This window comes from Quercus lobata, chromosome 4 (assembly GCF_001633185.2).
Source record: "Quercus lobata isolate SW786 chromosome 4, ValleyOak3.0 Primary Assembly, whole genome shotgun sequence".
Taxonomy (NCBI): domain Eukaryota; kingdom Viridiplantae; phylum Streptophyta; class Magnoliopsida; order Fagales; family Fagaceae; genus Quercus; species Quercus lobata.
In genome coordinates this window covers 17,795,079-17,819,170 of record NC_044907.1, presented here as the reverse complement: position 1 = coordinate 17,819,170, position 24,092 = coordinate 17,795,079, and the positions used below count along the sequence as shown (strand labels likewise).

Here is a 24,092-nt window from a genome sequence, read left to right as displayed (position 1 = left end):
GAGGGTGAATTCCTAGTCTATCTGTCGGCAAATGCTAAAATAGGTGTATGCCATTTCAAAAGAAAAAGCTATTTAGAGAACACTAGCAAAGCTTATGTTTGCAGAGTTTATTTGTTATTACTAAAAAGCTATTTATCTGTTTGGTAATTAAAATTTTTAAGTGCTTTAAACAGTTACATAACTGTCTGGTAACTAAACTCAAAATAATAAAAAATAAATAAAAAAGAGAGACTTGGCTAAGCATGGAGTAACGAAAGAGTATAACTTAATCGTGTGTTTAGAAAGGCCATAAAAATAAATAAATAAATAAATAAATAAATAAAGAAGAAGAAGAAGAAGAAAGATAGTGACTCCTTTGTTTGGTTACCATGGAAGAAAAGAAAATGGTAGAAATTATTTCCCTTGAGCCCATGGTTTTGCAATCCACCCAATTTGGGCGGATTTGAAAGGAGACAACGATTTTTAAAAAAAATAGAGCTCATATAAATAACATATTATGGCCTGAAATTACATATTTGTCCATAACTTTTTTTCATCTTTTACATTTATATGAGCATAAAAGTATTAAAAAAAATACATTTTTCTTTTTTCATTTCCTTTCCTATTGCAATCCAAACAAATGAAATAAAAATGCGTTCTTCTCTTTTCTTTCCTTCTCTCTCTCTATTTCCAAACATAAATGAGAGATTTGCATTCCTTTCATTACCGTTCACCAACTATTAATAAATTAAAATTAAAAATTAAAAAAAAAAAAAAACAACAACAACAACAAAGAAATGAAAACTCTCTCTCCCTCTCATGCAAGAGATACTTGGCCCCGCCACAAGCTTTGCTCTTGGTGTGAGTCTTTCTCCTCCTATAGGCAAGCTGTTTATGCCCCTCTTTGTAGCATCTATCTCTAAGGTGGGTCTCATGTTGGCTTTAAGGGTTGCATCTCTCCTCAAAATTGGTTTTCAATCAATCACAGACTGGTTTGAATCTAAGCCCCTTAATTTGCTCAAAAAATGGTTTGGATGGTTTGAATCTAATATCGGATGGTTTCTCCTTTTGGCTTATGAGTACTGGTGATTTCATGGCAAGGGTGGGTTTTTTATTCTATATCTAAAGTTTTCTTCGTGTGGCTTTGATGGTTTTGATGTGAGTTTTTAGAGAGAATTGCATGTAGAGCTAAAAGTTTATCAAAATCCAGTTCAATTTTTGTTATAAGTAATGAATTTAGAGCCAAAAGTAAGATTCAAAATCTTCAAACTTATGGTGACAATCACAAATTTGGGATTCAAATAATAGCATAATGGTAATAACATCATTTATGGTGTTCACTGTCCAATGTTCATGGTTCAAACCTCATTTCTCCAGTTCTTTCTCCTCTACTATCTATCTAAAAAAATTATTTAAATTATTTGAGCCTTAAATTTGAAATTTCCAAAATTAACCAAGGATTTATCAATTTCAAATCAAAATTGTGGTTATCTTGTCTATAATTTCATGTCTCATTTCATACTAGAAACTAGAATTTTTTTTTTTTTGTTTTTTCTGAGTGGACTAGAAGCTTGAATTTAAGGAAAACAAATTTGGAAGATAGGCCTGTTTGGTACATGTTTTTAAAAACTGAAAATTGTTGTTTGAAAACATTTGTGGAAATACGTGTGGATGAAAAGTGTATAGATATATTTGTAATATTGTTTAAAAACAGAAAATAGTTATTTGAAAACATAAACCAAACACCAAACACCAATCCCCAAATTAAGTTCAATATAACCCAAATATTACAAATCTATTAATCCAATAAAAACAAAATAAATTGAGTGAAAATAACTTGAATCTAATTTATAAAGGATCATGTCCAAGAAGTGGAAAATTATTAGGTACTCCCGGAGTACCATAAATGCGTACTCCTTCCTCTCATATAAATGGTGGGACCCACCATGAATTTAATTAGTGGGACCCACCATTCATGTGAGAGGAGGGAGTACGCATTTATGGTACTCCGGGAGTATACAATAATTTCCCCCAAGAAGTAGCGAGCAAAAATTAAATTAAAGAATAAAACTCAAAAAATTAGTGGGTTGATAGTTGATACGGCAATTTGGTCAATTCTTGAAATTTTCCAATGGTTTTAGGTGGAGGTAGAGGTTGAAAACAACCTACACAAGGTTTCCAAATTCAAGATTCTCAAAAAAAGAAAAAAAAGGTTTCCAAATTCAACAGTTGCCTAATAGGGCTTATGCTCAAACTATTAAAATCAAAGATTGAGTTAAGGACTTAAGGGCACTTAAAGTTTGGAATTTCACCTATTTCGGCTTTATCTAACCTCGTTGTTGACTTGTTTTACCACTACTATTGGTTGTCTTGTCAATCTTCCTTTTTTTTTTTTTTTTTTTTTTTTTTTTTTTTATAGGAAGTCACTCTTCTTTTTTGGTATTTAGTAAAAATGGTTTTTTTTTTCGCTGAATTAGTAAAACTAGTATTGACATCATGATGACATGATATGGAGATTAGTTCATAAATATCATTAAATTTGTTTCAGCCCATAAAAGCTTTAAAAACCACATTTCCACCCCAAATGATTTTAAAGACACAAAAATCTCATAACTGCTAAACAGACAAATTATGAGTAGTTATTAAAAGATAATATCAATATTAGGTTAAAAGAAATTAAGAAAACCAACAAAACTTGTTTTTATTTTTATTTTTTATACATGATAAAAATTCTACCTTAGTCTAATTTAAATGTATATATGTGTGAGACTTGAATCCTGGCCCTTGTCCCCTACACTCCATAAGCATTTATACTTCTAGAGTAACCATCACGCCAAGGGTGCATGGTGATACAAAAACTTGTTAATTGTGAAAAAAAATTTAGAAAAATTTGTGTATTTAAAGGTCCGTTTGAATATCGCTTATTTTGCTGAAAATTGAAAATACTGTAGCAAAATAATTTTTAAATGTGTGAATAGTACCGTGAGACCCATTTTTAATGAAAGTTTTATTAAAAAAAAAGTTTGTGGGTCCCATTATCAGTGCACGGGACCCACTAAACAATCACATTCCAGTGAAAAATTTGGACGTTCAAAGAGGTAGTGGGTCCCGTGCACAGTGCCCAAGACCCACCGACAGACACATTCCCACATGAAATGCGTTTCTCAATAATAAATAATAAAAAAAGGAAAACGCAAACGTAGCATGGCCAGAAACACAATCCAAACGCATACTTAGTATCACTCATTCCACATTTGAATTGAAGCTTTTAGAGAAATAAAAATAAAAAATAAAAAATTTAAATTTTCAGATGTTTAAATGCATTTTACTAATTAGTGGCCTTGTGGCCCGGTGGTATCCACCCTTTGTACTAAGACCCAAAAAAAAAAAAAAATTCACTATTTTTTTTTTTACCAGAAGAATGTGATTTTCATTAAGAATCTAGGCTCATCTTCTATCCATATTTCCTCATGGTTTACATTATTTGCATATCTAGCTAAATTAATGAGTTGTCGAATAAATCTCTAAGAGATCTATGGTTTGATCCTCATTTATATCAAAATTGATATCGATGTATTGGTCTAATAATAAAAAACAATCATTAGGAGTAGATGTAATAAAATTGAACTATCTCCCAAAAAAAAAAAAAAAAAAAAATGATGAGCCACACTATTACCCTCTGTCCTTAAATGGGAAATCGACACAAACCTGAGTTTATCTTATGATTCTTTTGCATCATTCAACAAATGACCAAGGCTTGCATCCTCATATTCATCTCCTTGTAGTCCTTGCGTAATTATTATGTTGTCTCCTTCCAATATCTAAAGCCAATTTTACTACTAGGATTCTAGGAAAGCTGCCATTGATTCCACCTCTTCAACTAGTTTTTGTCAAGCACTACTTAACATTTTACATGGGAAAACTTCTCAAGCTTACAAGATTCTTTTTGAGCTTCCTAAAGCAACTCTGTGTTGTATATGTCGACTTTCAATGGGAAAACTTACATTGCATTCAATGTCTATCTTACAGTTGTAATTTTACTTTCAATGGTTCTGTTTTCCGATTCATACTTCTTCTTTTTTTGGGCTTGATTGTATATTCATCTCCCATTGACTTTCCTCGTCTCAATACACGTATTAGATTTGATCAAGAGTACATATAACTTCAATTGAACACTAATTTCCTAAATAAAATCCAATTATAATATTCTTTTATAACTTATAAACTTAAAAAACGGAGGGTCAATTAGCTAAAACTCTTTCATATACTTAAAAAATATATAAATCTAGCTTCAAAAAAAAAATTATATATATATAAATCTACAAACTTGTAAGAGAAATTCAAAGGTTACAACAATTATCATAACTTTTTCCACAACTATCTTACGTGATAGGTTGTAACTAGTTGCTTCACATAGACCCATTATTTATCCCCTCCACTGCTCATAGTTTGCCACAACGGAATTGTGGCAAAATTGTGTCACATAGTTGTGGTACTAGATTTTTTTTTAACCTATAATATTAAATAATTTACTCCAGTTAACTTTTGAATCTTCTCCTTAAAAAAAAAGTTATCATCTTTCAAATTATTCTCCGATTGACGAGTACATAACATTTATAAATCCTTCATTTTAGAAGTTACTAATGACTATTGAGTATACTTTCATACCATCTTTCTTACCTTCACACCGTAAACAAATATGAATTTCCTTTATTATATATTTTTCTTTCAAACTCCCATCCTTTCTTTCTAGAACCTAGATTTTGTTATTATTATCTTCGGTTGAATGAACCTAGGTTTTGTTAATCAAATCAACGTCTTGAATATGACGTCATGTATCATGAATTCATGCCACCCATAGGGCTCTAGATTGAGCCCGCCACACCTATATTTATTGAAAGAATCAGATCTGCATTATCCTTTTGACCAAATTGGTATATAAAAATACCCAAATACTTTGATTACTACGTGTATGATTCTGGCTGGTTCTATGTACCAAGCCAATACACATAGTCATAGGCGGCTGCGCACGTGACTCTATCCATTCTTTTTTTTTTCTTTTTTTTAAGAAACAAGACTCTATCCATTTAATTTAACTTGTTACAAAAGAACACCACGAGTCATAATCTAAAATAGGTGTCACCAAAACTCCATAAGATTACGGGTCAGGTAAGTATATGCAATGGAATCTTCCAATTGCTTCACTTTCCTATTGGCTTCCACTTAATCAAAAGCCCATTTCTTCAAATCTCATCCCCTTCCACGAAACCCCCCATTTTGACTATAAAAACACACCTCACCGTACCATTATATAAACCCCATATGCCCAGTGACTTAGATAATAATAATAATAAACTCTCAACCAATTACAATATTCAGAATCACACACCATTTTGGAGCTATGGATGTACTTGGTGTCAATCAAGCGAAGAGCAAAAGGCAAGCAAAGAGTAGCAAAAAGGGCATCAAAGTTGTGTACATAGCGAGCCCCATGAAGGTCAAGACTAGTGCCTCGAAGTTCAGGGACCTTGTTCAGGAGCTTACTGGTCAAGACTCAGACACAGCAAGGTATATGGAGGTTAATGGTGGTGATCATCAAGGTTCATTTAACTTTTCTGACCAACAATTGGGGGTTGATATGAATGGTGGGGTATCTAATAAGTTGCCTTTGTCAAATTCCTGTGGTGAGTTTTTGCCGTACGCAGAGTCTTTTTTCAAGCCATTTAATGAACATCTTCAGTTTGATGTGCTTGGAAGCATGGGTCCAATGTAAAAATGTTGTATAAGCTTTATTTTTTGTTTTAAGGTATGAGTTTACACTTGTGTATGTAACAAATCATATTACTTTTAATGCTAAAATTTAAGATTTAGCCTGGTGTTTGATGATTTGCTCTTCTCTTTGGTGATTGATTAATTGAGATTGTGTTTTGAAAATTTGAAGCAGTTCATATAACTGGCCAAGCTTGATCAATTAATTGAAAGAAATTAATATTTCGGAAAAAAAAAACAAAAAACAAAAAACAAAATCTACCAAGGCAGTTTTTTCTTTCTTTGTTTTTTGGTTTTGGGAGAAGAGATGATTGTTCTAAAGTGGTTTCAAAACGAGGTATAACAGTTCAACAAATGATTTTCACTTTATTAAATGTGGTCTTGAAGAGGAGGTATTCATAATATTCAAGAATTTTCTGGTATAGAGTGTTACAATCACTAATCTATTACTAGTATCTTGAATGATCTTAAAGCTTATTTGTGAAAATTCCTAAGATAACACACACAAATCCTATTCCGCCAAAATGTGTGTAGACATCGTAGTGTACACTAATCACTGCCAATTTAATGCATGAAAAAATTTATTGAAAATATTTACATAAGATATATGTTACAGTAGTACATTATTAATAAAGAAGTCAATTTGGAAAATCCAAAAAAAAAAAAAAAACCTTTTAAATTAGAATTTGTTTAAGAATGCCAAACATAGTATTATCGGAATTTTTTTAGTGTTATATTACCTAATTGAGATAGAATACTGAGTTTAAATCGGTGTAAATTAAGATACTAATTTTATCTTCAAGTTAGTTCTAATTAGTTTAATTGTGAATAAGGGGTTTAGATGCAAATCCCACTTAGTAAAAAATCAATTGGTATAAATTGGTTGATGGTAAAGATTAATTATTATGGAGTAGGCCCCTAAATTTCAATCCTATTGAATCTATAAAAGGAAAAAAATTTCTTAGGGTGAATAAGGGATCTAGATGCAAATCTCATCTACACAAAAAATCATATTGAAAATTGGCAATTTTATATCCTAACACCATAACTCTGCCTAGACTAGGACCTCCAACTTATAAGAGTGGATCAATGTCCAATATGTTAATCACTAGGCTGCGTGCTTGAAGTTGGGAATGAAAGGAGAACTATCTATTATATATATTATAAATGTTGGATCTCCAAACTGAATAATGCACAAACACACGTCCATTTCTCCAAATATACCATAATGACACATTACTCTTTTCTTAAAACTAAAAAACTCATAAAGAGTTAAATTAAAATTACCATTCATTTACTTCTTCATTTTATTTCCTTTAAAATATTCTTTCATTTTCTTCTAAATACCTTTTATATATGTATATAAATATATATATATATATATATATATATTGTGGGAGCCCGAGAACCGAGAAAGGATAAAAAGTAGGGTGAGCAGAAAGTCACTGGCACCGATCCAACCAACCAGTGCCGATCGTCCCGCACCACCATTGCAACCGACCGATGAAGCCGATGCCGGCGATGGGAGCGCGAAGGGAATCTTGATGCCGGTGCGGTGTGGTCACCAAAGCTAGAAATCCGAAACCGATACATGCCGAACCAAACCGATACCCGTATGTATATCGTTCTCCACTTCTCGACTTCTCCAGTTCTTCTGATCTGAGTTCTCTGTTCTTCTCCAAAGTTTTAGTCTGTTTAGTTTAGTTTAGATGGTAGTCTAGATACAGCGCCATTCGAACACAGGTTCTCATTTTAAATTTTTTTAATAAAATGTTGTCGTATGATCTGGGTGTTATTAAAAAAAAAAAGAGACAAAACGGTGCCATTTTGGTTTAGGTTTTCAAATTTTGCCCACTATAAATTCATTCTTTTGTGACTAGAACCCTTTAACTCTCTCTCTCATTCTCACCTCTCGCCTGAGTTTGAAGATGGGGCTGTTCATATATGGCATTCTACCACTTTATACGTACTTTTCTTTTACAATAAAATTATGTCTAAAGTTTTATATGCCTCTGAGGTTGGCTTGGTGTGAGAGCCTCTTTTGTTGACTCTTTTCCTTTAGAGACTTTTTTCTTTGGTGGTAAATCTAGAGTTGATAAAGGTGTTCTTAGATAAGGTATAGGAAACAACTGTTCAAGTATATTATTTTAGCATTTTATTTCTTTTGTGGCCTATATTTTCCTTAGCAAATAGTATTCTGTCACAAGGAAGCCACAAGGTGCTGGGGCTTTTCAGATTGTTTATCCATTCTGGAGCTCCTTGTTTCTCATTTTAATACTCTAATATATCTTCATGTGAACAGAGTTTTTGCTCAGGTTTTGGATCATTACTGTTTGGGTGAACATATTTTTTTTATAAAGTTTATATTGAACAGATTTTTAAAATTTTTTTTTTTATAGGTTGAACAAATTATTTTTATTAAAAAAAAAAACAAAAAAACAAAAACAGATGGTTAATGTTTCAAACCGACCAAACCGATTAAACTGAGCCGATCAAACCACACGGCTATAGGTCGGAAAACCGACCCTAATCGATATGCATCAGTTTTAATTATTACAAAACCGATTCCTATCGGTTCGGTAACAAATTTGAGAAAAAACCGAGCCGACCGAACCACGCACACCCCTAGATAAAACCACTGAGACCATCGTTCATTCCTCGGGTGAAAGCATGTTACATACCAGTTGCCATATCAGATTGTGTTACGTACTAGCTGACATATCAAATTTGGTTCTTGCTTTTGAATTTGCTTAGGAGTTTATCTTTATCTCAGCTATTGATTTTTATCTAATATTTCAAGTATTTGTTATTAATTGGGATAACAATTGCCTTTATCCTTATCAGATTAATAGGCTAGGTTGTAGGAATTGTTTCTATCGTTTAGGTGTTGGATTTGTTTTTACGTTTAGTTGTAAGCCTATATAAGGCCTATTATGATTAATAAAGAGGTATGAGAATATTTTAGTAAAAATCAAGCTTTGCTTGTTAAGGAGGTCTCGGTTATCCCTCGAAGTATAACCATAAATTTCCTCTTGTCTACTGTTTTATTTCTAAAAATCCTTAGATCTAACCATAGCCCCTTAAGGGAAAAGAGAATCTACACGCGGCCGTGGAGGGGGTCGTATCAAATTAGTATCAGAGCAGGTTATGGTTGAGGATCGTGTGGACAAATTGGAAGGTGAGGTTAACAACCTGACTTCCATGGTTTCGAAACAACAGAAGATGATGAAGGAGATATAAGGAATGCTTGCTGCATTGCATACTCAATTTGACAACCTTTTAAGTAATCATAACAGTAAGAGTTCTCACAAGCGTGGTGAGGGGGAAAGGTCTTCAGGTAGATTCAACTCTGGACCATCCGGCTCACATAGTGCTGTCATTCCAAGGGTGACAAAACTAGATTTCCCACGCTTCAACGGAAATGAAGATCCAACTAGTTGGATCTGCCGTGCAGAGCAATTTTTTGAATTCCAAAATATTGCTGAGGAAGAAAAAATTTCCTTGGCTGCCTACCATTTGGAGGGGGAAGCACAATTATGGTATCAATTACTAAAAGAAGAAGAGAGAGTGATCACGTGGCCTTTACTCAAAGAAGGCTTGTACACACGTTATGGCCCAACAGAGTTTGATGACTTCTTTGGTGATCTAACGAAGCTTAAGCAAATGGGATCTGTGAGAGAGTATCAAAGCCAATTTGAAAGATTGCTTAGCAGAGTAGGAAAATCACCATTGTCACAACAAGTGGGTTGCTTCATTAGTGGCCTTAAGGAACACCTAGGAATTGATGTTCAAGCCCTCAAACCAGCTTCCTTATCTGCTGTAGTGGGCTTAGCTCGCCTCTATGAAGCCAAGTCCCAATTTCAACATCAACAACCTTCATCTGAAGAAAATGAAGAGCCTTTGCCTCTATCTCTTAGCAAAGTGAGTCCTACTACTAAGACTATCAAGAAGCTTACACCTGCTGAACTCAAAGAGAGGCGAGACAAGGGCTTGTGCTTTCATTGTGATGAGAAATTTGCACCAGGACATCAATGTAAGAAGCTATTTTTTATTGAGGTGGGTTGGCAGGATGAGCATGGAGAAGGATCCCTTAAGGACAAGGGATGATTTTAAGGGGAAGGGAGTGTTACGTACTAGCTGCCATATCAGATTTGGTTCTTGCTTTTGAATTTGCTTAGGAGTTTATCTTTATCTTAGCTATTGATTTTTATCTAATATTTCAAGTATTTGTTATTTATTGGGATAACAATTGCCTTTATCCTTATCAGATTAGTAGGCTAGATTGTAGGAATTGTTTCTATCGTTTAGGTGTTGGATTTGTTTTTTCGTTCAATTGTAAGCCTATATAAGGCCTATTATGATTAATAAAGAGGTATGAGAATATTTTAGTAAAAATCAAGATTTGCTTGTTAAGGAGGTCTCGGTTATCCCTCGAAGCATAACCATAAATTTCCTCTTGTCTACTGTTTTATTTCTAAAAATCCTTAGATCTAACCATAGCCTCTCAAGGGAAAAGAGGATTTGCACGCAGCCGTGGAGGGGATCGTATCAAAGCACTTTAAGCTCGAGGAGAGGGGTTGCCCGAGGAGGGGGGTTGTCCGTGGAGAGGAGGGGAAGAGACAAAATACCTCCTGAAATTCTGGGTGGAGAGAATAATGGCGTTTAGAAAGAGTTTCGAGGTAGTTGAAAGAAGTTTCCTGTGAAAGCTCACCTACTACCTTCGCATTAAATGATTGTCAGTAGCTTTATCAACTGCATTGATAAGGAAATGACCCTTAAACAGTGGGATTGCAGATAGAGGGTTGGGATGCAAGAAGTGTGGGAGTATATAAAGGAAGAGAACTTACAGATGAAACCCCCCTTCCCCCAAAAAAAAGATCAAGGAAAAGAAATTAGAACAAGAATAGTAAGGAGAAAGAGAAAGAAAACAGTGTGTATCCTTGGATAAAAACATCGTCCTCGGGCAAGCTTGTAACAAACCATCAATATACTTGTTTTTAACTATTGTTCATTCCTTTCCTGTTTGAATCTTCAAACTTGAGCCCAACTTATGTTATCCACTCTCTAAACAAATTTTTATCTGTTTGGACTTAGTTATGCTGTATAGGCTTCACTATTCTAAGTGGACTTGGGCCCCTAAATTTCGTGTCCTTACATATATATATATATATATAAATCAAAATTTAACCCCTTTAATTCTCTGTTGACATATAATACATATACAATGAAATCAAAATTTTACATATAATTCTAAAGTAATGAATTTTAAAAATTGATACAATTTCTCCAAGCATACTATAGTGACAAATGTCATCTAATTATCTAGTAATTAGCACATGTGATGCACAAAAAATGTTATTGTAAATTTTAAAATTATACATTCAAATATCACATGAAATTATATTCAATATTTGCATACGAAGTCACATGGATTGTATTGGTATCATATATTTCCAAAGGTAAATGAAAGAATTACATTGTCTAAAATACCAAATTAATATTTAAATAGCAACTTTACAGACAAATGATGCTGAAATAGTTTTCTACCTCTTCATTGGGTTCAAGCTCCTAAAACGACATATGATGAGATATATAACAAAAATGCCAAATAAAACTAAAGAGCATTATAAAATACTTGCAATCTGTAGCAACTGTACAGAATCTCACTACATTATAAGTGACTACTAAATTTAAGTTTGTAAACTTTTGTATCGCTCCTAATATGTAAGTGTTAAAACCCTTAAAACCCTTTTGTCTAAACTTCCAATTCCAATCATACTAAGTATTTCTTTTAAGTGATTAAATCCCTCCATGGCCTTTGCAGGGACGAAAACCACCAAATATATATGGCTAATTTATATAAATAAATAAAAACCCAATTGTTATGGAATTTACTAATATGAAGTTCCAAATATACACTTGAAAAATCCCATCTATGAAATTATAAGACAGTGCCTATCAATTAAGAAAGTACTGCTATAATCAACCTATAAAATCAACACATCTTTTTAAAAAACTAAAAACCAAGTATTTAGTCAAACAGGTAGGGGACAAGGCCACTTCAACTTTCCCAAGTAAATAAGTGGAGCATGCTCTAATATTCCAAGATTATCAGGCCAAAGAAAAAGAGCTTAGACTATATAATATATATGGTAATATGCAAAAGCTAAGTTGAATATTAAAATAACTATATACCATAGGACTCTTCATATAGAATCCTCTTCATAATTTTTTAAGAAAACAAATGAATCGATGATTCAAAAATAGAAAATTATGTATCAAATAATTAAAGTATAAAATTCAAAGAAAAAGGCATAGGAACTACAAGATTTTGGTTAGAGAATAAACAAATAAACCAAACAGTTGAAAAAAAAAAACTTCTTAATAGTGATTTGGAACAAATTTTACCTGGATTTGTAAATACATGATTAGAATGAATTTCGGAATAATTCCAAAGGCAAACTTATAGCTGCAAAATTGCCAAGTTGGAAACATTCATCTGAAAGATCAATATACACATTAATTAGACAAAAAAAATATAATTATTATGCTTAACATTAAGGGGGAAAAAAGGACTAGAGTCAACAATCTTGGTGTCCTTGCATGCATTGATGGGGGAAATTGCCCATGAACTTGAAGAGGAAGTGTATCCATCAACAAAAATGAGGAGGAATGTGTAGTTGATAAATTAAAAAACTGACATTCATTTGGTAGAGTAGTTGGGAGGGAGGATTTGTATTCTTGCATATAGGGATAATGATTTATTTAAGTCTTTAATGTTATAACTTAAGAAGAGAATCAAAAGGTGAGAGTAATCTCAAACGTCAACCATTTTAAGTTGGTCCTTTCTTTTTCTTCTTATTTTCAGATATATATATATATATATATAATTGTTTTTCCCATTAAAGTTAGGGGTTATTTTTGTTTATTAAATTTGCAACATGTGACTTTATCTTTCTAGAACATGATACATATATATATATATATATATATATGTGGGGTCAAAAAATTTGACAACCCCGGCCCACCTTATACTAGGCCCAAGGCACACGCCGAGGAGGAAGAAATGGCCGAGGACTAATAAAGAAAGTCCAAGTGGCCCAAAAACGTTGCCGAGAACAATCCCGTCCTTGGCCAACCAATCCTAGTAGGGAAGAACGATCCGCCATCAACGGCAGCCTCCTAGAGCGTCCCAAGAAAAGGGACAAGTACTGTAGGACAACTACGGGACCATGGTGTAAGAACAGTTCAAGGAGAATCTGTCACCTCCGCATTAAATGCCCACAGCTAACGTTCTGGCCGCATTAATGAGGAAATGACCCATGAACAGCGCGGTCTTGGTTGCCGCAACTCACTGGAAGTTTAGGAAGGTGACTGATGGGACAAGCACTCAAGTAGTGACCTGCATGATCAACAGATGGAGAGCCAAAATCGACTGGGGAGGGATATATAATGTGAGAAATCCTCCAGAAAAGGGGGCGGAGAAAAAAGGGAATACGGGAGCAATTCGTAGGATCTTGTAAACCTTTGTAACCTAGCACTGAAGAAAGAAGAAGAATACTAAGTCTCTCGGATGAAATGCCCGAGGACAAACTTTCATACTTTAATCCATGTCCTTGCTGTTCAATCCATTCATAATTGTGCTAGTTGTTGTAATCCTCACTAAAACCTAGTTCTTAAACTCATTCTCTATAAATTTATTGTATTAGGCTAGTTGGGCTTGAGTCCACTCATCCAATAGAAAAAGTGCTCGAACCCAGTCCCTACAATATATATATATATATATTTAAAAAAATAAAATGAATAAGAAATTTCTATTCGCGTTTGTATTTCATGCAATACTTAGTAGGTTATTTAGTGATTGATTGTCAAGAATTCATTTAATTGTTAGTATTTAATAAAATTTAAATTCTAGAATGATTAAATTTTGCCTAAGATACTTTGGACAAAGTTTATCATTTTGATCTAAAATAGAAAATTCTACTCTAGTATAATCTAAATGTATATGTATGTAAAACTTTCTATTGAAAACTTGGACGGTACATTGTCTTGTCTACAAACATGAGAAAACTGTACCCTCTAAAAAGTTGATGCTAGGACTAGAGCATCTTGAATAAGATGGCCTACAGGTGAGAAACAACTCTAACAGTTGCTCAAAGATTTCATGATAATCTGAGAGTCACCCTCAAAGACTACATTGGCAATACAAACCTTCGGGTAGAATGTAAGGGCTGTTCTAGTAGCTAGTGCTTCAGACTCTTCACAAAATGGGGTAGAGGAAAAGTTTGAGACATAGTTGCCGTGACTAATCCATGATCATTCCTTCATGTACTGTATTTTGTCCGGCTCTATTTTAGCCATAAATTAAAAGGATTTTATGATTTTGATAGTTATACCTCATTTTTGTTAATTTCCATAAATTGTTACGAGGATAAATAAATACAATTAAGCTTAAATTGAAATCTAACCGTGAGATTAGATTAATTCTGGAGCTATGTTTAAGATCATGAAATTCCCTTTAATTCGACTAGTCATCGCCAACAATCAAGCTTGAAATTGAATGAAATATCACTTAATTAAGGAAAATATTAGATTTGCATTTTAATTGTGAAAAATAGTACATAATTTTCTATGGAATGTATGCTAAATTTTAGCATGATTTTCAAGAAAAATTAGTACTAAACGAGTAATGCTACAGACACAAACTATTTTACAATATTTTTACAAATTGCTAATGTGGCAAATTCTTACTAGTTCTAATATGAGTACATTACTAATATCATATTTTTACTTGCAATAATTATTTGGAAAATATTAAAGTCACATTAGCAATTTATAAAAATATTGTAAAATACTTTACTATTTATAGTATTACTCGTACTAAATATAGCATTTAGGTCTCTTTTATTGAGAATGTCATTATGGTTTGAATATCAAATTGATTAAAGAATTTAACTGTTTTTTTTTTTTGGACAAAAAAAAAAAAAGAATTTAACTGCTTTCCGTAAATTAGGTATTTGTTTTTATTTAGGTCCACTTATAATTGGTCATATATATATATATATATATATATATTTGATCTTATACTTGGTCATATTTGGCCCTACATGTAGTTTATCTAGAGATCAAGCTTCCTTAACTGCACTTGGTCATATTCGGCCCTACATGTAGTTTATTTAGAGATCAAGTTTCCTTAACTGCGCTGCAGGTTCTAATTTGTTAGACAGGTGAACTAAATCCTGTCCCAATCACTAAATAAACTTGATCTCTAAATCCCATAACAATTAAAGCATGTCCCAAATGCTAGAAAAATCCCATTTCCTCATACATGTGGTGTGATATCATTCTTATCTATTCTCAAAAAACCCTAGGGATCCTCCATATATAAACTCTTTTTCTCCTTCAAAAAACCCAAGGGATCCCTTCCCCCACAACAATTAGCAGCCTCTTGGGAGGCACAAACCCAAAGGATTCTTCCTGTGTCCAACGGCTGGTCTTAACTCTCAACCTTACCCAAAAACCCCAGCCAAACCAACACAGAACATCCTCCTCCCTAGACTCTACCCGAAACCCATTACAGCAGTTATAACCAGCCCCTCCAAAGTTACAAAAACAGTGCAAAGAACACAAAAAGCTCCCACATTTCCTTCATAAATCAGAAGCCACAACCATACCACCCCTCAAAAACACCAAAACATCAACCAATCTACCCTCCTAAAACAGAACCAAAACCATATATATCATCATTCTTTTGCCCTTTTTTTTTACAAAAACAAGACAACCCTCAAAATAAAGCCAAAAATCCCAGAAAACCCTACTGTTTAGCTTCATAATCAAAACCAAAAACCACATAAAAATCCCTCCTTTCTCCATTTACCCAGGACTCCAACTCACAACAGCAGTCACGACTAAGGCCACAACATAAGCATCAATCAAGACAAAGAAAGGAGAAGCTAGAATGAAGCAGATCAGAGACAATACCAGCAGAAAACAAAGAAGATTCGTAATAAGCCTCTTACTTTTTAATTATATGCATTTCTTTTCCCCTTTTGGATTTGAACACTAACTCTACTCTGTGTCTATTACCAGGACAAAAGAGAATGGAAAAGCAGAACAGCCAAAGGGGAAGCAGAGACTGAAAAATGGGTAGCATCTGTCACCTATTTCATTTTCATGTTATGCTAAAAAATCTTTTTTTTATCTGTAGAATTACATGCTCACATGTTATATTAGCTCAATCATTCTCATGTAAACACACACGGCTATACAAATTCAGCTTCACAAACACACACACAGTCATAGCAGTACCCAAAACTCTCTCTCTCAAACCCCAGAAAAAAAAACATGAAATTTTCACAAACCAAAGAAAATCAAAGACACACACCCACACAGATCAAACACAAACACCATTCGGCCATACCCAGGAAAAAAAATCCCCCTTTTTCGAACCCAAACCCAAAAAGATCCCCACCTTTCAAAACCAAACACAAAGGAGAGCTCAAGTGATGAGGTTAATCAATGTTTGTTTTAGAAAAGGATTAGGGTTTGATTAAAGGGATAATTACAATTCACCCACACGTGGTATGACTTGTTTACGGTGGATTAAAACTTTACACTTTGTCCAATTGAATTTCAATCCGCTACCCATCTTTGTTAAAATCAGGGGTAAAAATGTATTATATCTTCACTTTTATGTGTCTCTCCTCTAAAAACAAAGAATAACAGAAAAAACTCAAACAAACAAGATCAAAAAGAGGGGTTTTGTAGTTTGGGTTCAAGAACACACTTCCTCTTGGTATGAACAGTCTTGAGCTAATCAATCCAAATAAAATTTTCATATTCGCACAAATCCTAAAAAACATTTACAAAAATCCTACACTTGAAAGTGCTCTACTCTAATTTCACAAAAATCTATTCACAAAAATCATACTCAGCTTCACCTTGGTTCTCTCTCAAATCTCAAACCAAAACCAAAGCAAACCCCTCTTCAAAACCCAGACCCACCACACCTAGCAACACAAACACAGACCCACTACACCCACGGCAAAGAAAATAAGATAGCAGAGAGAGAGACAGATTTAGATCAAGCCCGAGATACTTTTGAGCGTAGCTTACAAGGAAAATAAAGCTTCAGCCCATTCGGCCTCACCCAGCCAGGCCCAATCCGAAATTACTAGAAGCCCAATGTACTCACACCCTCAATCAAAGATCCTTTCAGCCCACATTCAAACTTCAAATCCAAGAACAAAAGAACTTCGGCCCACTTTCCTATTCCCATTCCACCACAAAGGCCCAACCTGCGACTTCCCAAATTATATTTTAGACCCCCCAATTTCTCAAAATTACAATTTAACCCACAACTTTTCCAAAATACCTTTCCAATCCCTCATCTTTTCAACTACATTTTGCTTTCTAAAATAAATTGTTTTATTTTACTTATTTGGATTTATATTTTATGTTAAAAATCTATTTGTGCTTACTTTTAAATAACAATTTAAACATAATTACATATATTGTCTAATTGGGTGTCTAGAAGGGTTTGTCCTAGTTGAGTTAGACTTAGTTTTTGCATTGTGAGACCCATAAAATGATGCAACATTGCAACTTGTGGATATAACATGGGTTTTGTTTGTTATTTGTTTGCTAAATAATATTGCATGTCTTATTAATCAATCTCAATAATTGCTAAATAATGGCAGCAATTGCTATATTATTTAGTAAACAAAATTCTAAATAATACAGCGTGCCTTATTAATCAATGTCAGCAATTGCTAATAACGGCATCAATTGCTATATTATTTATCAAACAAAATCTCATCATGGCTTGTTCACAAGTTGCATCATGCACTTGTGGGCACACTATGGGTTTTGTTTCTGAAATAATATAGCGTGCCTTATTAATCAATGTTAACAAGTGTTAAATAATGGCAACAATTGCTATATTATTTAGTAAACAAAATCTCAATGTTATGAATACCATTTCGATTTGTCTATTAGAACAGAATATTTTGGTACCAGCTTATTTTGACGTACCGTTTTAGATTGTTTTGGAATTACCACTTTATATATATATATATATATATAGGATTTTACTAATGTGTGCTCTAAAAGAACACAATAGTATACTATTTTTGGAAAAATTTTATCGGGAATTGAAAAAGTTTTGATCGCCTTTTCGATTCTCGATAAAATTTTTCCAAAAATGGTATACTATTGTGTGCTGTTAGGACACACATTAATCGGATCCATATATATATACACACATACACACACGTATAATTAATAAAAAAATGTTATTACTCATTGCTATTCTTAAGCCAAATTTTATAAATGTAATATCATGATTTAATGAATGTAATATAGTGTTTTAAAATAAATACTATTATAATAATAAAGTGATTAGATTGATTTTTTTAAAGTGATTAAGCCACTCATTTTTAGAAACATTTTCTCCGGAATTAAAAAAGTATTGACAGTGCAATACTTTTTCAATTTCCGAGAAAATGTTTCCCAAAATGGATGGATTAATGTGTCTTAATGGCACACATTAACTAACCCCTGTTTTAAAATTCAAATTTGAGTATTTTTGTAAATAAACAAACATGGATATTTAAGGCTCGTTCGGTTTAGAAATAACTCAGTTTTCAAAACTCATAACCAAAACTAGTAACTCTTAATTCGAACCTCACATTCACTCAAAAACTGCAAAAATACTTTTTTGGTTTAAAGACTCAATCACATATCTCATTCTAATAACTCAACTTTTTGCCAAAACTATGGACCCAACCCACTGAAAATCAGTTTTTAGTTTTTGAAAACACTCAAATGTTGTTTCAGAATCCCATTACCCAAACTCAAATTTTTGAGGTTTGAGTGATGGAAACAAGTACTCAAAACCAAGCCAAACACAAGATTTTTTGTGGGACCCACGCGTTTTGGAAACTCAATGATGAAAACTGAGTAATTATCACTCAAAATCAGTGTGATCCAAACAGGCTCTTATAAACTAGGAACCTTCTAGGAAGTAGGGGTGTCAATTCGGGTTAGCGTGTCAGGTTCGTGTCGTGTCGAAGTAGGGGTATTCGACTAAATGGCTCAACCCTAACCCAACCCATTTAATAATCGTGTCAGGATCCTTCAACCCTAACCCGACCTGTTAATAAGGCGGGTTGACCTAACCCAACCCATTTGACACGCTTAGTAAACGAGTCGTGTTGGATTGACACGAATGTAACACAATCCATTTCAACATGCATAATATTAAATATAACATCCATCTAGATATTATTTTTTTTACATCCCAAAAAGCAGTGTATACACTTCAAGTCTTCAACTCATATTCAAAATAATATAGTTCAACAAAAATATAACATTCATCTAGAAATAAGTTATTTACACTCTAAAAGAAATGCATACACTTCAACCCAAATACAAAATAACAAAGTTTAACAAAAATAAAAATAACATAGTTCAACAAAAATATAATATTCTTGGAACTTGCCAAATGCTAAGTATCAATATTGAAAGAATTTGAGCAAACAGTAGACTAATTCTAACTATGACCATGATTATCATCCATAAATTCTTTGTTGATGTCCAAATTCATAACATTTTCCACAAGCTCATCCAATTTCATTTGTGTAAGTTCTATGCCAAAAAAAAAAAAAAAAAAAATTAGTAGTTCTAGAGTCTATAAAGTTTCAATTTCCAATTATATCTTTTGTAAATTTTTGTAATTACTTACTTTTCTTTTTAAATTTAAAATATATGTTAGATATAAAAGGTATTTGACAAATCTAAAATAAAATAAATATTTATTTGTTATACTAGTTAAACAGGTTGTGTTAAGTGGGTCATTTCGAGTTGACACAAATAAATTGACGTGTCAAACGTGTCTATTGCGTGTTACGCGGGTTGACCCGTTTATGACCCGTTTCTTATCGTGTTGCTTTTGGGTCGACCCGTTTATGACCCAAACCCATTAAGGCCCAACCCTAATCCGAAAAAACCTGTGTCGTGTTCGCGGGTTGGGTTGAACATTGACACCCCTACTAGGAAGCCCCCTTTTCACCTAACCCCACTCCATCACCCACGTGCAATTTCTTATACATTATCCTCCATTCTTTCTTCTTCATTTCATATTCCCATCAATTACTTACAAAAGTTCTTCTTGGAAGGTTTCAGAGACCCAAACTAGAAGTTTAAATGTAGGATTGAAGAAGAATGTTTTAAACGCAACTAAAATTTGAGCTTCCTTCACAACTGCTCTAACTTTCTATTCTCTTTTTCTTCCTTTTTTTTTTTTTTTTTTCCCCCTAATCATTTGGTAGCTTTGTAGCAGATATGATTTGAACTTCTTTAGGCGATCAGTGCTAGGTGGAAACATGCTCTGTTGATGGTTTTTTTTTTTTTTTTAATTTTTTTAATTTTTAATTTTTTTTAATTTCTTTTATTTATATATATATGTATTTTATTTTTGGCTAAAAACTACTACCGACCGAAATGACCCGAAACTGGTCGGAATTGGACCTGATGTAGAATGGGTGGTATTACCATTTTGGATTGCATATCGTAATGAAATATTCTGGCCAGAATGGAACGAGTTTAATAACATTGCAAAATCTCATGGCTTGTTCACAGCTTGCATGATGCTAAGGAGATCTCACAATTGCAAAAGTTGAGTCTAATTAACCTAAGGCAACTTTTCTATGCATCTATTTAGCCCATACCTGAAATTACTAATTAGTCTTTAATTATTATTTTGAAAAAACTATCAAAAAGTAAGCACAAATAGAATTTTCACATAAAATATAAATCCATGTAAATACTACAAATATTCAACTATTTTTTTATACCTAAATATTCATATATACAATTATAAATGAATATATAAATAATATTTGAAAATACCTAACTATCTGTTTATAAATTTTTAGAAAGAAAATTATAGACAAATTCATAAATATTAGTGCTACTCAACATTGAATAGAAATATATATATATATATATATATATATAAACTCAAAATCATTAATTACTACAATAATATTGTGGAGAAATGAAAAAAAATTTAAATTAAAAAAAAAAATTTCAAACACTTGCAAATATGACTACCATAATGTGGTTACTTTAAGATCTTTGCAGACTAGCAGTCAGGTAAAGATGTTGGAAGGGAGTAAATGGTTTAGGGTGTGTTTAGATAACGCTTATTTTGATGAAAATCGAAAACACGGTAGCAAAATAATTTTTAAATATGTAAATAGTGTTATGAGATCCATTTTTAATGAAAATTTTGTTAAAAAAAGATGTTTGTGGATTCTGTGAATGGTGCACGGGACTCACTGGAATCTCTCAAAAGTTGCTAAAACGTGATTCTCAAAAAAAAAAAGGGGTGGGTAATTGCAGTTAACCCACTTGTAGGAAGCCTAAGGATAAGGAATAAGATAATCGGGTTAGGGAAGTTTAAGGGAGTTAATAAAAGTCCATAGGTATGCAGAATTAGAAAACGGGCCAAGGATGCTCAAGGAAAGTAAATGAGCTAAGGATGCTCAAGAAAAAAGAAATAAAACAAAAGAGCCCACAAGCAATGAAATGGGTCAGGAAAAGTCCAAAGTAACATTAGTATAAAACCAATGATCATATTGAGTTATTGAAAGAAGAATAGGTAGCAGGCCTGAAGAAACCTAGCAAGCACGAGTCAAATAACATCACGACAAGAACAACAAAGTAGTATGACAGAAAATGGCAGTAGGATTACGAAAGGAGCAAAGAATAGGCTGAAGGAAGAAAAGTCCATACTCAAACAAGGTCCAGCCCTTGAAAGAAGCAAGCTGTAAGGAATGAGCAATAAGAAAGCAGTTCACGCCATAAAGGGTCAAGGGTGAGCGGTTGAATGCGTAGACGAGCCTCCAAACCACGACAAACGTGTAAGCAACGGACAGGTTTTGGACATGCACAGAAGTGGAGCAAGCGCAAGGCCCAGACATCACCAGCCTGTATCTAGCCAATACAGGAAGTGGCGGGTCATGGGTTAGAGGTAAGAGAGGGGAAAGCTTATTCTGGGATTCCCGCTCATTTTTTTTTTTTTTTGAAATGTCCTATTGGAATGACATATCACCTAAAAAAAGTAAGAATGAGCTAAAACTACTAAGTGCATGCCATGAGAGATAGGAAGAAGAAAACACTTAAACCGTGGCGAATAAGAATGCCATGGTGAGCAAGCAAACAAAATAATCTTTTTTGTTTGGTAATGGGGAGTGGCGCAGCCAGCATAGGTAAGTGGTGGTGGTTGGACAATTGACAAAGTAGTGATAGTCAGCAAAGACACCAAAACCAGATAAAGGTGGTTAAAGGCTAAAATGGTAAAAGCCAGTCACGGTAGACAGTATATAAAGGACCCTTGCTGTGCACTAGGGGGATCATCATTACGGCAATAGTAACCACTAGGAGAGAATCACAACATTGCTAGATAGGTAAGCACTGAGAAAAGAAAAGAGGGAAGAAAAATTAGAAATAACAAAAATAGAGAGCATAAAATGGCAGGCATGCACCATTAGGCTAATCTATTCTCTCCCTTTAAAGGCCTACTCTCTATCAAAGGCTCGTTTCCCTCAAAGTGATTAATTTCTACGGTAGGATCTTCCTGGGAAATTATTCACATTGAGGAAATGGTTCACTCCTTGGTCTTCGTCCTGTAACATAACTTAGCATGGCAGATTGATCTTTTCCTTCTTTGATAACTCATTTCTTCTCTACTTACTTCCGCCATTTCATTTGCGAGGTGTTTCTTGTCGCTATGGTCTTCATTTTAATTAAGGATCCTTTATTTAGAGTGCGTTTGGGAAGCGCGTTTTGCGCTTCCCAGACGCACGTTTGCGTTTTTGTAACTTTTTTTTTTTTTTCAAAGGTCGGAACTTTTGACTTTTCCCCCCTTGAACAGTGTGTTCGTGTACTGTTCACAGACCCACAAACATCACTTTTCAGCAATTTTTTCATTAAAAATGGGTCCCACGGTACTATTCACACATTTAAAAATTATTTTGTTACAATGTTTTTCAGTTTTCAGTTTCAATTTTCAGTTTTCAGCTCTATCCAAACAGACCCTTATTCTGTCCAATGTCAAACGTGCTTTCTTTTATTATTATTACATTTTCTTACCATAACTCTTCTATAGCAGCTCTGCCTGTTATGGGCATGTGACCAAAGTTTTGGCAAACGGGGCATAGTTTGCGCACAAGTCGGATCAAGGTGGGTTACAATTGGACTAGTCTTAACTCTTTTATCTAGAACACTTTGGCCCAGTACAGCAGGAGTCAGTCCAGTCCAACATCTTAAAAAGGCCCACCACAACCATTAAATCATAGCCTCACCAAACTACCACCTCCAACACAACTACCGCTATTAGCCACCACCCAAAACCCCATATCGAGAAGCAAAAACAAAGAAACAAGAAAAATGAAATTGTGAGATCAGCTAAGCAGTAGAGCAACTTGATTGTCTAGATCGATTGAGATCAAAGCAATGAAGAGTGGTGGATTCAAATTTTCTGGGGTTAATGCATTTGTGGGTTTGAATTTTTTGGGTTGGTTTAAATTTCCTTATGGCTAATGGGTTCAAATTTTTTAGGTTTAATGGATTTGCGAGTGTAATGGCTTTCTAGGTTGGTTTAGTTTTTCCTATTGTGAGTTTTTAGGATTCGACATATTTGTTCTATCTATGGCTTCAAAAGAAGATGGAGAATCTTCTGGGTTCCTTCCAATAAAAAAAAAATGGGTTCCTTTTTTTTTTTTTTTTCCTTGCTATTTGGGTTCTTTTTTGTTGGTAGTATATACATCAAGAGGGAACCAATTATTGTGTTGATTGAACAAGATTTGGGTCACGATATGGGATTTAGGTTTGAAGATTTGATTTCTAAGATGGTGAGAGAGAAGTCATTCCTCAATATGTTGCTTCTAATTCTGTTTCTATTGTAGCTTATATAGTAAAGGGGATTTTTTAATGGAAAAGTCAGATGTGGGTAACGGGTGTCTAACGGAGGTTACCTCGGGTGGGTTAAGTGATAACTTTTAAACCATGGGTAAGCACTTTTAAAACGAACCAAACCACAAGTGGGCAAAGTGCAATTTCCTCAAAAATAACAAAAAAGGCCAAAGTGCAAACACTAGTAAGAAATCAATTGTACCCAAACGGGGGTACTCAGAGGAGTAGGGAATATTTGTGTCGCTTGCACATAGGGAGTAAATTGGATATTTTTGGAAGGTTTTAGTCGTACCTAGTATTAGCCCAAATTTCAAGCGCATTTTTGTATTTTATTTTATATTTTATTTGTCAAGGGGGACAATTAA

At 33.6% G+C, this 24,092-nt stretch overlaps 1 protein-coding gene across 1 annotated transcript; it reads left to right on the top strand.

The window, feature by feature from the left end:
• Positions 1 to 5,173: 5,173 nt before the first annotated feature.
• Positions 5,174 to 5,865, top strand: LOC115987471. The gene has a single exon (XM_031111016.1). It carries the CDS (start codon positions 5,381 to 5,383, stop codon positions 5,750 to 5,752), a length of 372 nt encoding a protein of 123 aa, XP_030966876.1. The 5' UTR covers positions 5,174 to 5,380; the 3' UTR covers positions 5,753 to 5,865.
• The last annotated feature ends 18,227 nt before the right edge of the window (positions 5,866 to 24,092 follow it).

What these genes read in the sequence shown, in the direction of transcription:
- LOC115987471 (XM_031111016.1), top strand. Translation starts at nt 5,381, where the DNA reads ATGGATGTACTTGGTGTCAATCAAGCGAAGAGCAAAAGGCAAGCAAAG.